The sequence below is a fragment of the Oryx dammah genome, unplaced genomic scaffold (genome assembly GCF_014754425.2).
Source record: "Oryx dammah isolate SB20612 unplaced genomic scaffold, SCBI_Odam_1.1 HiC_scaffold_21, whole genome shotgun sequence".
Lineage (NCBI taxonomy): Eukaryota > Metazoa > Chordata > Mammalia > Artiodactyla > Bovidae > Oryx > Oryx dammah.
This window is the reverse complement of record NW_024070205.1, coordinates 35,641,898-35,657,519: the sequence shown is the minus strand read 5'-3', so window position 1 is coordinate 35,657,519 and position 15,622 is coordinate 35,641,898. Positions and strand designations below refer to the sequence as shown.

Sequence of the window (15,622 nt, the reverse complement as noted above, 5' to 3'; positions counted from 1 at the left end):
GAGGAGTCTGAACTCTTTATTCTCCTAAACAGAGGAGTGCCATAGCAGTTTTGGAATTCAGAGAAAGAAGGGCCTTAACCTCAGGGGAACAACAGTCACATAGTGTAGGGTCTTCAGTGGTGCCATATCTCTGGGTTCTAGAAAGTGTTTCTAATAACCCTAGAAACACTCGATTCTGTGAGGTAAAACCAGTCTGATAAACCTAGTTGAGATGTGGCATATGCCTGGTACCCGAAGAATTCTGGTCTTTCTTTTAGGTGCAAAGTAAGAAAAAATTTCCCCATAAAGCCCCTGAAAAAGCTTTGCTTAAAAAGTCATATACTCCCTCCCTAGTTTAAGTTCGCATGTACTCTTCATCATAAGCATGGGATTTCTTACATATCATAAATACTGACATTTGGAAATAAGATTGTCCCATCGCTCTTTTAAATATATCCACTGCATTTGAATGCTATCATTATTTATAACCATTATTCATATATTTTATCATATATTTTAAAAAATATATGAATGGGCTCCTTTTTTAGCAGTAATATCTGACAGTTTATCTTTCTTCACATTAAACCTATAACTAGTAATTTTCCAGTCTGCTTCTTGATGTAAAGCATTTTGTGCTTGAGAGTGTGTTGTCAGATCACCTTTTCATACTCCCGAAGACAGAAATGTGTGTGCTGTTATTTTCTTTAGCAATAAAGCTCTAAGTGTTGAAAGAAAATCCTCTCTGATTATGTTGTAATAATTATAAGTGCACAGTTGATCAAAACAACAAGATATTAGTTGATAAAAGTTTTAGTTTCTGCTTAATGTTTGTTGGAAATTAAATAACTCAGTTCTTTAAACACATTAGTTTTTATATGAATATTACTTATTGTTGGGATGAGACCGTATTCTGCATCATGTTATTCTATTCCTCACTTATTTGTAAGTGCTCAGAAACCTTGTTTACATAAATAGGATCGATAGCTTTGTCACTCATTTATTGAATTCCTTCCATAATAAAAAACTATAATTTATCATCAGACATGATTTTCATTGATGTGCCAGATGACACCTCCGTGAGCTTCTGCTGGAAAGTACCTGACCTGCATGAGGCTTCCAGTTGTGACCTCGGCGTTGCTCATGGTATCTTGAATTGACCCTCTGTTCAGAGCCCGGAGTTCGTGCATGAAGCACTGTTGCCTCTTGGCCATTTGGATGGGAGAGAGGGAGGCCTTTGTGGTGAAGTGAGAGGAAGATGATTGTGAAGGAGGAGACAGGAGAGGAGAGTTGTATCTTGCCCACAAGGGTGTATTCTCAGGCAGATGAATTTTAGGAAAGAAGATATATGAAAGTTGAAGTTCTGGAAATGAATCCACTTAAAACTGAATCCACATACCCATTAGAGTGTCTTGGGGGGACTTCCCTGGTGGTCAAGTGGTGAAGACTCCACGCTTCCAGTGCAGAGGATGCAGGTTCAATCCTTGGTTGGCTGCACAGTGCAGCCAGTGAATAAATAATAAAATTAGGGGGAAAAAGTCTTTGGTGTCTATATACGCTGGTTTGTAAGCTATAGGCTTACATACGAATCTTGCTTGCCAGGCCCACTTCTGGGCAGTGGGATAACCCATGGAATCAGGCCCCCATAGGATCTGGGTTGACCTTGTGGTGAGGGCCACCCTGGGAGCCATCCATTGGTCAACTTTGGGCAGGAAACCAGGCTACACATTGCTTGGTGATGTAGCGATGAATAAATTACTGTCTTTGCTCTCCAAGAGTTTATAATCTGAGCTCATAGTATAAAACAAAACATCACCCCTGTTCCCCCAAAAAACTTGACAAAAATAAAAATTCTCTGTGAGTTCTTGTTTAATATTATTAAATAATATATGTATATTTGCATTTTTAGTGTTTTGATAATGTTTCCATTGTAATATCACTTTATTTGTTGTTGTTGTTTAGTCCTTAAGTTGCATCTGATTGTTTTTGTGAATCCATGGACTACAGACTGCCAGGCTCTTCTGTCCATGGGATTTCGCAGGCAAGAATACTGCAATGGGTCCCCCTTCAAGGGATTGTCCCGCCCCAGGGAGTGAACCCATGTCTCCTGCATTGGCAGGCAATTCTATACTGCTGGAGCCACCAGGGAAGCCCTCACTTTATTTTAGGCATTTTAAAACTGTTTTTTAAGAGGTTAGCCTTTACCAGACTGCCAGCAGGATCCATGGCACAAAAAAGATGAAGAGCTGTGTTCTGAGTGCTGACCTTCTCCAAACACTGGATTAGTCAGTTCCCGAAGAGTTCTGGATGATGCAGAGTTTTCAGTGGGACTGTGATGTGAGGTGACTGAGTTGATCCTGCCCCATAGATGTTTACCATGTTGCATTAGACTTTCAGATTCAGACCTGGTACAGTCAGCCTTCCACACCTGCCGGTTGTGCATCAGTGGGTTCAGCCAACTGTAGATAAAAAATACTCAGGGGAAAAAAATTCCAAACAACTTCCAAAAAGCAAACTTGAATTTTCTGCACACTAGCAACTGTTAACATAGCACTTATATTGTATTACAAGTAATCTGGAGATGATTTAAAGTATAGGGGAGGACATGCATATGTTATAGGCCGTTTTCTATAAGAGACTCGAGTATCTGAGGAACTTGATATCCTGGAGGGTTCAGGAACCAGTCCTCTTAGGATGCTGAGGGACAGCTATATCCTCAGGCACTGTAAGTCAGCTTGCTGCTGCTGCTGCTGCTGCTAAGTCGCTTCAGTTGTGTCCAACTCTGTGTGACCCCATAGATCGCAGCCCACCAGGCTCCCTGGTCCCTGGGATTCTCCAGGCAAGAACACTGGAGTGGGTTGCCATTTGCTTCTCCAATGCATGAAAGTGAAAAGTGAAATTGAAGTTGCTCAGTCATGTCTGACTCTTCGAGACCCCACGGATTGTAGCCTACCAGGCTCCTCCATCCATGGGATTTTCCAGGCAAGAGTACGGGAGTGGGTTGCCATTTCCTTCTCCAGTAAGTCAGCTTACAGTCCAGCATTAGGGAATCACCACCAACCCTCCCAGCCCAGCCACCAGGGAGCGTGGTTCTCGAGGGTCACTGGCCTTCCTTGCCCTCCCTATTCCACAGTGAGAAATCCATGTGAGAGGGAAAACTTGTCATCTCCGGACTGTGTTTCACAACAATTGAGAATGCTCTTGGTTTTATTATTAAGTAATGTGAGCCTGTGACTGCTTAGTTATTGTTTGGTTTGTTTGTTTTAACTTCTCAACATTCATTATTTTCTTCCCGGAGCTTTCTGCACCAGCTGATTTGCTCCACGCACCAGGTCCCCTGACTGGAAGCTGCAGAGCCGTATTTAGGTCAGGGTTCTTACATGCTGCTGACTTTATCTCATTTACAGTATCACATTTCTGTTGCCATACACTGTGTGATCTGGACCTCCCCACCACTTTTTAACAATTAGTAATTGAGCAGGAAGTGTGTTTTTATTACAGTGGCCTTTTGATTTTGATTTTACAATCGTGTAGTGTTTAGCAGAGAGCAGAGGTGGGGAAGTGGCCCTCTGAAACACATTTTTGACAGAGAGAAGTCTGTTGTTTCAGCCACTTGGCTATCTGTCAGCAGTTCTCAGACTTCCCCCTTGTGTTGGTTGCCTGGCAACCTGGGGCTGGAGCAATCAAACCGTGGCCAGTGCTTTTCCAAGCCCAGACTGGGAGATGATTTATTGGTGGAACAGGAAGAACAGTAAACCCAAGCCTCAGAAATGGATCTTATTTTTTTTTCTTTCTTCTTTTTTAAACCAGGGGTTTATACAAACCACATCAAGAAAAAATATAAAAGAAAAAAATATCAGTTGGAAGGTTTAGTTGTAAAAATTTTTAAGCATAAAATTAAGGCCTGTAGTGAACTTGTCATTCTGTGTCAGCATGTGTATAGGATGATATTTTTATTTAGTTGCACTATTACCCTTTGCTTTCTTTTATTGTACTGCAGCACCGAACATTTTACAATTAACACTTTGGAGGGGGGCAGGGGGCATAAATTAGGATACTTGGGATGTCATTCTACCATGAGAAACCCAGCCCAGGCAATGTTCGCCGCCTGCCCAGGGGTCATCTGTGAAGCCTTGATAGAATCAGGCTTGGAACCAGAGCCCACCTTGCCTGATGCCTGTGTCTGTATTGTCTGTCTTCTCATTTAATGCGGTGAGCATAAAATGTGGATCGCTCTGCTTCTTATTTTTTCAACATTAGCCGAAAACTCCCAAGACCCTGCATCAGTGTCTGGTGTGTTGGTGGGTCCTTAGATTTGTCCTCCTCTTCCCAGGTGTGGAAGTAATCCACACCAGGGGAAGCTGATGGTGTAGGACAAGTCAGTTCTGAACTTGAGGGGCTTCCTGCTTTCACCTTCTTTGCCCCTTCCCCCTCATTTCTAACTTTGTAGGTTAGAAAATTATCTCATGTTGATTAATGTTTGCTTTAGAAGTGAGTGTTAGAGCTCTTTTTGATGGTTCTCCTTCATAAAGTCTCAAATACTTTCCAGTATTGCAAGTGAATGGAGAAGGAAATGGCATCTCACTCCAGTGTTCTTGCCTGGAGAATCCCAGGGACAGAGGAGCCTGGTGGGCTGCCGTCTGTGGGGTTGCACAGAGTCGACAGGACTGATGCGACTTAGCAGCAGCAGCGTTGCCAGTGAAGAATATGGGGGGAGGGGCAGACTGCATGGGGGAGGGGACAGAAGAGCCTCAGCCTGATTTAGCAGGCTAAGCATTCCCTAAGTATTTCTTTTTGTAAGATTTTAAGGAAACTTTGGAACTCAAACCTTACTGTTTACAGCCCTGTGTACCCAACTGTGTATGTAAATGTACTATTAGTGTGTTTGTGTTCCATGTAAATGGGGCTTCCCAGGTGGCGCAGTGTTAAAGAATCTGCCTGCTAATGCAGGAGACAGGAGACCTGGGTTTGAGGCCTGGGTCAGGAAGATCCCCTGGAGTAGGAAAGGGCTGCCCACTCCAGTATTCTTGTTTGGGAAATCCCATGGACAAAGGAGCCTGGCAGGCTGCAGTCCATGGGGTTGCAAAGAGTCAGGTGCGACCGAGTGCACACATGGGCACAGGCACACGCACACACACTCACATACACACATTCCTTGTAAATACACGGATTAAATCTGTGTGTGTAATTTACACACAGCTGTGTTCACACTCCCTTAACAGCAGTATTTGCAGCGAGAGTGAGGTGTCATGGCAGCACTGTTCTAAACAAAAAACCAACAGAGCAGCCCTGGTGTGGGACCCTCTCTTGATGCCTGTCTTGTGACAGGCTACCCTCAGGGGATGGTATGAGACCAGAAGGTGCCTGTCCTAGACTGGTCGACGGGGATCTGCCCGTTGAGGAGTTTTGCCTTTTGTGATTGAAATACACTTCCTTTCCTCCTCCATCCCATGCATTTCCTAAAGGATACTTGATTTTCCTCCCGATTTGGAGAGCATTTAAAGTGACCGAAGTTAAATACGGAATCCCAGCCCTTGTCATGTTACAGAGAAAGGGAGACAAAGTCCAGGAGCTGCCTCCATGGCCCTGGAGCCAGATAGGGCCTCAGTTTCGTCTGTGTGGGAGTTGGGCAGAGGTGTGTTGTTACAGCTTCTGGATTTGATTGAGTTCTTCTGGAAGACATATTTCACAAAATTTGAGATAAGAGGCCAGTATGATTTCACGTCATTTAGGACTGTATGATATCATTGACCATAATCCTAACAATATATTTATTTTACCTCCCTAACAATATATTTATTTTACCTCCCTAGTAGAAAACTCTAATGCTTTAGGCGCTTTAATGTTTTATCGAAAGGGAGGAGAGACCATTGGAGGCTCAGACTGCGGGTGACCTTTGAGTACTTGAAATGTACTAGCCCAAGTTGGTGCTGTTAGTGTAAAACACACACTAAATTTCACAGACCAAGTAAGAAAAAGAGAATGTAAAATATTCCATCAGTCATTTGTATATTGATTACACATTGAAATGATAATGTTTTGGACATATTGTGTTAAAATTTATTATTTTACATGTTTCTTTTTTGAAATATGGCTATTAGAAAATGACAGTTACGTACTTGGCTTTCGTGTGGCTCACATTCAGTTTTTATTGGGCAGCCATTGATCTAAATGCCTTTCATTATGACTTTTGCAAAGGCTCTACTTCTTTGTTCTCCTGTGACTTGTAGACAAGCCACATTCCTTTCTTCAGTTGAATCATCTTTCCTGCCGTGTTGAGATCTACTTTGTTAAAGAAGGTGAACTTTTTAGGGACTTACTATTTATGAGCCACCTGACAAGGACATTTGTGTGGGCAGTACGGTGATAAGGTAGGGAGGAAGGAGTCGCTAATGCCTCTTTGGGTTTGTTCTTCATGTTGGGTTATTTTTAATATGGGTGTAGCTGGGCAGCCATAATTGGTGAGAGGTATTTAGCTGGCGGTATTTCTACATCTGTTAATGCTGCTGCTTAACTAGCCAGTTCTCATTTGACTAGAAAGTGCATTGAAGCGTGCTGCTCTGATATTCACCCTGTGGCGATGCTTTGTTAGGCCCACAGTAATAAAAGGACTTCAGCTACTCAGCGTTATCATCTAGACTCAAGGGGTCACGTAGGCAGAGAGCAGGATGGCTCAGTGGCCTTTGCTCATGGGCACAGTAGCTGTGTAAACCAAACATGAGGTTCTTTTCCTGTTGGGCGTGTGGTCTTTGAATGAAAAATGGAGTGACCTTTTTTTTTTTTTTTTGGTAATAGCTTTATTGAGATATAATTCACATACCTTACAATTCACTCATTTTAAATGGACAACTCTGTGGTTTCTAACACATTCACAGAGTTGTGCATCCATCACCAGAATCTAATTTAGAACATTTTCAGCAGCTCTAAAGGAATCCTTGTAGTTTTAGAAATCACTCCCCAGTCCTCCCAGGACTCTACCTCTTAGCAACCAGTAATCTCCTTTCTCTCTCTATGTTTGCCCATTCTGCATGTCTCATTTAAATAGAATCATATATTTGATTTTTTTTTTCACTTGGCCTGATGCTTTCAAGGTTCATCCATGTTGTAGTATGTATCAGTATTTCATTCCTTTCTATTGTTTGAATATTGTTGTCATTGTTTAGTTGCTAAGTCGTGTCCAACTCTTTTGCCAACTCATGGACTGTAGTCTTCCAGGCTGTTCTGTCCATGGGATTTCCCAGGTGAAAAAACTGGAGTGGGTTGCCATTCCCTTCTCCAAGGAGTGACTTTGGTTGTTTTTTTTTTTGTTTTTTGTTTTTTTTTTTTGACATTTGTGATCAGCTGGGAAGGTTTTGAGCAGAGGTATGTTGAAAAGGACACTGTGGGCTTGACACTGTGGGATTCCCCTCTGGGTGCTGAACCAGCATCCCAGAGTGGGATGGTGTGGTTGTCTCTAGTGAGACTTGTGCATTTAAATGGACAGGAAAGTTGGTGTCAAATCATTCTGTAAGTAGTAATTAGAGAGTCAGAAACTTAGCAGTGAGCACAGGTCAGGAGTCAAGCTGGAGGGCAAATAGCTGGAAAGTAAACAGCCTTGGAAGAAGGCCGAGCCAGCTCACCTCCCAGTTGCATTTGTTCAGTCATTCAGCCAGTGATACTGGTCACCTGCTCTGAGTGTCACGGGATGTTCAGGGTGCTGGGGATTCCCTCGTGTACTCAGTAGCCTACATAGCTTGTCATGTCATGTCATGTCCTATGGCATTGTGAGCTAGATGTTAACATAGCTCAGGTGTTAACACAGCGGAAGGTTATAGGACTGTAGGGTCTGCGGACTGTATGAGGAAGTCTAATTGGAAGATGGTTTACTGGTTAATTTAATTAATAGTTGACTACCATTGAGGTTAAAGCTTTTAGTGGTTTTTGTAATGAATCTCATATTGGTTTCCTACTGCTGCATAACAAATTACTCTCAACAATAAAGATCACCCCAACTTAAGACAAGAATGATCATTTATTATCCAGTTTCCAGGTAAGACAGTTGACAATGTATCATGCATTAATAGGGTCTCTTTTTGGAAGAATTTTAGCCATCCTCCTGTCTCTGAGTAGGAGAGAGGCTGCCTGCTTGACTGCAGTTCCCAGTGATGGAGAGCTTGAGGCATCCACTTCTGAGAATTTACAGACGGGTGGTACAAGGCCCTGACAGTCATCTTACACACAAGCATACAGAAGCCTGAAAGAGGCCTAGTGACCTAATCAGGGATGTAGTTATTTAGTGGCAGAGCCATGTACTCCAAGCCAGGGATTTTGGTGGGAAAATTTTTAACATGGATATACAACATTCAGTTTCTGACACTTTTGCTTCAGAGAGCAAGTGTGTCTAGGTATACAGGCTTCCCTGGTGGCTCGGATGGTAAAAAAAAAAAAAAAATCCACCTGCAGTGCAGGAGATCTGCGTTCAGTCCCTGGCTTGGGAAGATCCCCTGGAGAATGAAACGGCAGCCCACTCTAGTATTCATGCCTGGGAAATCCCATGGACAGAGGAGCCTGTGGGCTAACATGTACAGTTTCCTTCAGAGGTTTTGTTTGTTTGCTTGTTTTTTAAGAAAAGATAGATAATACCCTGTCCATGGGGTTGCAAAGAGTCAGATACAACAATTTAGTGACTGAACAACAACAAATACCTTTTAATTCCTCTGATACATAGACATACAAGAAAATGTTTTCTGTACCTAGATTCCAAGTAATTAATCCTATTTCTAATTATTATCTCTTTACTTTACCCTTCCTTGTTAGCTATGGATTAGGGCAGGATATATACCAAAACTTGAGTTTCTTCATTTGTGCCATGGACTCAGTGACCCTTGTGTTGGAGAGTGTATTGAGAAACTTCAAGGAGGATGTAGTCTGGGAGCCCCCAGTTCCATGTTGAGACTGTGATGTCCTGAGAGAATGGAAGATGTTACTTGGAATAGAGAGCATGGGTACTAGTCTGAGCTCAGGAAGAATGCCAGGTCTCGAGAGAGAGTTAAGAGTAATCAGTAAAAATGTGGTTATTATTTTAAATTGTCCTATTTGCTGTTTTTCAACTATAATTAGTTGAATGGGACTTAACTAGTCATCCTGGAATACTGTGTATAAATTCAGAATGTACTTAGGAAGTAAAGTCAGGAATCAGGAACAGCATACAAGAAAGCTTGGGAATGCCCACCTGGCTGGCTGGCATGTCTCCTCTAGGACACGTTGCTTCTGCAGCTGTTTACTGAAAACATCCTGCTTTACTCCGGTCATCCTTTCACTGATGTCTTAAATATTTTAAACCAAAACCCAAATGACACTATTCAAAGCAGTATCAATTGTCTGCCTCCAGCCGGAAGTGTGTTTTAGGTCTGGGGTGATGGGAACCTGTAACAGACAGGAGGATATGGATGAAATTCAATAGGTTCTTCTCATCTGGTGGTTGGTCAGTGAGAGCCACTGATGCACAGGTAGGTGTTGTGGACTACAGATGTTTTGAAGGCTTTGATTTCTTCCAGGCATCAGTGTTCTCTTTTCTCCCCTTACCCCTCCTTAATGTAGGCCCACATTTAGGGACCATCTTCAGTTTTCTTCGGCCGCTCTCTGCCTTCAGGAGAGCAGTAGACATCCTCTTCTTCCCCCTGCCTGGCTTGTGCGCTACACTTTTGTCTCTCTGTTGGGGGGAACTGTGGTTTGCTTACTTGCAGATCTGCCTGCTCTTCAGCCCTCTGAGAAGCAGCAAGTTATTAACATAAAATTTTATGCAGAAAGCGGGGCAGAGGAGAAGGAGCCATCTTCACAGTGGGACTCATTTTAATACCTACAGTGTTTTCCCAACAGTTACATAAGAGGACTGAGGAGAAGTCGCTGTTCAGAAGTCCCAGTGAGTTTCTGACTGTGATGCACTAGTTAAAATTCAGCAGCAGGAGTTAATTTTGAAAGCTCTCAGCCAGGGGTTAATGCCGAGGAGTTGTCTTTTACCCTTTCTGTAGCATCGCTCCTTTTCTCTGCCACAGACACAGGTCAGGTCCAGCAACCGGGACCAGCTGCATGGGGAGTTGGATACACACACAGGGGAGATGAGCACACACCTCATCCTTTGGCTTTATCCCCCCAGTACTCTTCTGTGTGCAATCCAATCTGATATTAAGAAGAATTTTTTGGAGATAGGTAGGGCAAGTATCTTTATGGCCAATTTAAAAGATGAACAAACCAAGACAAGACTAAACTAAGTTTGGAGAGTATAGCCTTTACCTGTGCATTCAGAGACCCATGGGAAGCACTTAAATTCTTGAAATGCAAGTGCAGGCAGCAGGTGCCATCATCTTCCTGATCCACACCCTCTCTTGGACTCCATTCTCAGGCTTCACCCCATCCCTGAAGTTTCCAGATGGTTTACTTTTGTCACCCTTGATCCTCCTCCCCTGGTTCAAGGATTTGGTGACAGACATGTTTTTCTCCCCCTTATCTGTAAAATGGAGATATTAGGAGCCCCTGCTTCGCAAGGCTATTGTGATGCTTAAATGAGTCCCTATAGAGCCCTTCAGACAGTGCCAGCTGTTGGCTGCCATCATTGTTGAATAGGGTGGTATATCTGTACCCTTCTCACATCCTGACATTGAACAGTGACGCTGCCTGCCCTAGGCCAGTCCTGCGCATGGGGGATCAGCATCTGGACAGCCAGCGAGGCTGTCGTCACCCGTGGGCACAGGGCTTGGGAGGCTCAGACCTGGGGCAGGCTCAGCAGTGATGAGCGGAACTTTTGAACTGGTTCCTTTATCGTAAGAGAGAACATTATCGCATTTTGACCCAATTACGTTTATCCCTATTAAGTATCTTCCATTTCAAAAGTGGCTGTGCCTAAACAGCCATGTCATAATTTCCTCCCTAGAACAGAGGAGCAGACCAGATCTAGGGCTTCTAAGTCTGAATCTCATGTTCTTTCCATTCGACCAAAAATGAGAAATAGAACTCTTACAGATTCTACTAAAACCCAATTACTAAATACTATGTTCAGGTAACTCACTTCTTTTAAAAGCCCATAATTAAACGTTCTCTGTCAGGAACTTAAGGGGGCTTCCCCACCTGGCGGCTCAGTGGTAAAGAATCCGCCTACAATGCAGGAGACATGGGTTTGATCCTTGGGTTGGGAAGATCCCCTGGAGGAGGGCATGGCAACCCACTCCAATATTCTTGCCTGGAGAATCCCCATGGACAGAGGAGCCTGGCGGGCTACAGTCCATGGGGTCATAAAAGAGTTGGACGCAACTAAATAACAACCAGAGCTTATATGTAGTAACTTTTGACGGTGATATGAAATATCAGCTCAGTAATAGAAAACTGTGGCAATGTGTCTAAAATCTGGAATGTAAATAATTATGTAACATGATAGAAGTGCTAATGATCATACAATGGCCCTCATATCACAGTGTATAAACGTATCAGATTAACCTGTTGTACACCTTGTAACAGAATGATACACATCAAAATATATTTCAGTAAATAATATAAAATCAAACTTGAAACACAGTCACAAACTTAGTTGTAAAACAAAGCAAAGAACAAACTCCTTGCCATAAATAAACCTGTATTTATATTTGGATCTCATCTGGCTTTGAGGATTGAGACATAGAAGAGGACTTGCTCTGTGCTCCGAAGGAACATACCAGGTTGACTGGAAACAAACAGCACCAGAGAAATCAGGGCCAACAGCCCAAGAACCTCGGCTCATGGATCTGTAAATGGCTGGACTGCAAGCTTGTGGCACATAATAAGCAGGGCTGCCTGGCACATGGGGCGGTGACCCAGCCACAGCGCCTGCCTGTTAAATGAACAGTCTTCGTTCTCCTTCACCTTTGACATCTTAGCATTCCAGCATCTATTCTCCATCAGGGACAGAACAGCTAATGGAGAGGGACGTAACTCATGAGGGCAGTTGACGAGACCTTGAATTTAAGCACTGGAAATGTGGAATTTCAGCTCAACTACTAGAATGCTGTTAAGAAGCAGACTGTGTCTGTGAACTTTCCTTTAGAAGCCTCTAGCACCTATAAGTCGATCACGTTAATTATGAAATTCAAATCTCAAAAGCTTCGAGGTCTTTATTTGCAGAGAGATGAGTTAATAGAGGGAAGGAGACTGCAGCGTCAGTAGCCTGTTTAACATACTGACTGACCTCTTCTAATCATTGACTGCTCTGAGTGGGTTGGCTTTGTTTCGATTTTAAAGGCTACTCTACATTTCTGGTAAACCACAAGGTAAAGGCTGGTCTCTGAGAAGCAGATGTTTTGTCAGTTCTGAGGCCTTGTGGCTTTCCATAGAGAAGTAACAGTACAGGCCGCACAGAGCTTTTACTTCCTTTTTTTTTTAAAAAAAGTGGGGCCAATGGTGCTTTGCACTTGATAGCATAGTGCTTGATATACATTGACAGCAGTGGTCTGTGTTTACCACCAGATGTCAGATCCATATTTCTGGAAGTAGTTAGTTTGAAATGTCTATAAGACAAGTGTTCCCCGTGGGCTTGGACCATAGATTTAGCCTTAGAAACAGTGGTGAGAATCTTGGATGGTATTTAGAGCCAAAGGAGCAGTGGAAATCGTATTGGGAGGGAGTTTGGAGAACAGGAGCCCTGAAACAAAGCCTTGGGAAGACTTGGATTTCTAGAGGCTGAGTAGGGCTGGGGTTAAGGGGAAATGAGGAAAAAGAGCAGAGTTTGGTGTCATGGAACCAATAAGATCAAAACTCTGTTACCAGGGTTCAAAACGGACCATTTGGCACTGAACAGTCTGGTTCCACCATGATCACCCTAGCTCAGGCCCCTGTCATCTCATGGTTTCACTTGTGTATTAAACACTTGGGAGTTCCACCTGCCTGGTGCCCTAGGGAGGCACGGTGGTATAAGATTCGATTCCTGTCTTTTCAGAGCTTATAGACTATGAGTATAGGAGCCTTTAGACAAATAAACGCCAGGTGAATAGGGGATAGTTGGGGAAGTCTCATTTTGGAGTGGGAGGGGTTTGAGCTTAAGTTTGAGGTGAACTGGAGGTAGGCTGTGGAGAGAAGTATTAAAGGTACCGCAGAGTCAGAGCTCAGACTAGGATGATGGCAGCGTTGGCCAGGTGGCGTTAGTGGATGTCTGTGTGGTAAGGTAGGCTGGGGCGGGGTCCTGGTGCACCTGCAGGTCTAAGCGGTTAAACATCCCTCCTTTCCTGAAGAGGTCCAAGAGCTAGTTTTAGTGTGCAAGGGCATGATGGTACAGGACTCATGATGGAATCTGTGGTTTTGACAGTTCCTTGGCAGAGCCTCGTAAGTGGCCTGATGGGAGAGATGGATTCATAGACTGGCACATAGGAAAGAAGGGGAAGGGTTTGGCCTGGGACTGGTGCTTGTATGGGTGGGAAAGGAGGGCACGGAAGACCTTTCTTTGGAAGAACAGTGAGGACTAGGTTTGATTTGCGGGAGAAACAGGAAGGGCAGAGTCACAGATGACGGTGCCATGACTGAAAATGGATTCTCTGTAGACCCTTAGCCCTCTTTACCGAGACTGTGGCAGTGACGTGGGGCATGGATTTCAGAGCCCAGGTTTGGAATTCTGCCTTTACTGCAGAGGAGTTGGGTGACCTTGGTCTCCCTGCTTAACTGACGGTGCCTCAGCTTCCTTGTTGGTAACATGGAGATGATAACAGTACTTCCTTGTAGGGTATGAGGACTCTGAGGCTCCGGGCACACAGTAGGTATTTAATAGCTATGTTCAGGAGATTATAACAAGTAGAAGACTTAGGGTCTGACCTCAAGTTTGTGGAAGCCCCTTCCCTGCTCTTCCAGATTCAGCCTTTCTCAGGTGCTCCTTGGCTTGGCAGACTTCTCCCAGTGAACCTGTTGTGTGTCCTCTGGCTTCAGGCCCTCCTTCAGATTGCATGACCCTGCCATTCTGCCACCTTTCTCATGCCAGAGCCCACCTCAGCTTTCTGTAGACTCTGTCTGTTATCATTTCCCACTCTGCCCCTGTCTTTTCTGGAGGCCCTTCCCACCCTTCCACACCAGCAAATGCTCTGCTCTTCGAGATCTGACCTCAGTGATTATGACAGTCTGTCCCTCCTCTCGGCTTCCTTGCAGCACCGGTGAGCTGCCATTCACTACTTCATGCTTGGCTTCCCTGAGACTCAGATCATTCTCTAATCTAATAACCTTGCACACATTTATCTTACCTGCTAAAAATGAATTCATTTGAATAAAGGTCCATGACTGCCTATTTGTTGTTATTTAAAAAGTTCCTCCCAGTGTTAGGTGCTCACTAAATACTCAACTCCTGAAAGTAGATTAAGAAGTTAATTCCGAAGGCTGAGGTTGAGTTCGGGTCATCCCCAGCTCACACTGGGTTCCCTCACCAGCCTCTCCAACTGCAGTGCAGCCAGTCTGTCCATAAGGCCCGTCCCAGGCCACCCCACCCCTGGCACAGTTTGCTGTCCAGTCTTTTCATGGAACAGTCATGCCAGCACGTCTCTGCTGGCCTCACAGTGAGGACCATAACTCTTCAGCCTGGCCTAGAAGGCTCTGCAGCCTGGCCCTCTCCTGCCTCTTCGGCCTTATCTGTGGCACTGCATTTTGCACACCCTGTCGTCCTTGCAGTTCCCAGAATGTTCCCTGTGCCCTGCTGGCAGTCCCACTGGAGCCCACCGAGCAGGCTGCTGCTTTTCCTGTCACTTCCTCTAAAACACCCACTGAGTGAGTGCTTCCTCCTCCTGGCCCCACCTCCAGCCCTTTGTTCCTCTGTGGCTTCTCTTTGGGGCCCAGAGATTGATGTGTTTACCTGTTTGCCAGCCTGGCTTCTTGAGGGCAGGCAGTCTCATTCCTCTCCGGATCCCAAAGGAGATAGATCCTCTGCACTTAGCCCAGGAGGCGTGCTGAGCAGGAGGAGGACACTTGTTTCAAGAAACAAGGGTCACTCTTCAGACTAGAAAAGAGCTGGCTTCTTTCTTGTGCCTTGACAGATTGTTCCTTTTGAACTATACGAATTATGTTGAAAACTGACAGTGATGAGTCATATCTTAGAAAGGGGTGAAATCTGAAAATGCAGAGCCTCCAGGAATGGAGTAGGAGGTTGCAGATCGGTCTTGCAGGCCAAGTCTGGCTCTTCGCTGAATTTGCCCGGCTGGTCTCCACCGCGGGGAGTGGGAGGGACGCTCCTCCCGGTGGGCAGGTGATTTATTGGCTGGGAAGCTTCCGCGGTGACTTAGTTGTGAAACGGCGCTCTGCTAGGTGCTGGCTAACGCCTGGGCCGGAGGGACCGCGGGAGTCCTCGGGACCAGCCCGCAGCTTCGCAGCTCGGGGGGCGACGGGCGTGCGCCGCTGACTCGGCCCGCCCGGGGGAAGCCCAGGGACTGAGCGGCCCGGGAGAGGCCCCGAGCGCCCTCTCCTCGTGCCCGCCGCGGCGGGTAGGAAGTTTCCGTGCTCCGCCGCCCGGGTCGGATCCCGCGGTTTGGAAGGAGGAAACCGAGGTAGGGCGCCGGGGCCCCGCGCGGAGCCTCGGGGCGGGGGCCAGTGCCGGGCCGGCGGGCGGCGCGGCGATCCAGGCCGCCTTTTGCAGCCGCCCGCGGCCGCGCCGGGCTCTGCGCGCCGCTCCGGCCTC

General features: G+C 45.3%; 1 protein-coding gene and 1 long non-coding RNA gene across 10 annotated transcripts in view; one reads left to right on the top strand and one right to left on the bottom strand.

Annotated features, from left to right (window-relative positions):
* Nucleotides 1-15,622, top strand: part of RERE (arginine-glutamic acid dipeptide repeats) — a 416,989-nt gene that overhangs the window by 342,420 nt on the left and 58,947 nt on the right. The window contains exon 1 of one of the 9 annotated variants that reach the window (XM_040263348.1): nt 15,058-15,193. The exons of 6 other annotated variants lie outside the window; for them this stretch is intronic. In XM_040263348.1, the coding sequence (XP_040119282.1) occupies nt 15,065-15,193 (129 nt within the window). In that variant the 5' untranslated portion in view covers nt 15,058-15,064. Of the gene's footprint in view, nt 1-15,057; nt 15,194-15,407; nt 15,492-15,622 lie in introns of those variants that run through there. 2 more of the 9 variants (XM_040263349.1, XM_040263353.1) reach the window with 2 other exon arrangements.
* LOC120880174 lies at nt 7,263-15,143 on the bottom strand. The gene is made up of 2 exons (XR_005724969.1): nt 14,804-15,143; nt 7,263-10,462 (listed from the first exon to the last, which is right to left on the bottom strand). It is a non-coding gene; the product is annotated as an uncharacterized LOC120880174 (long non-coding RNA).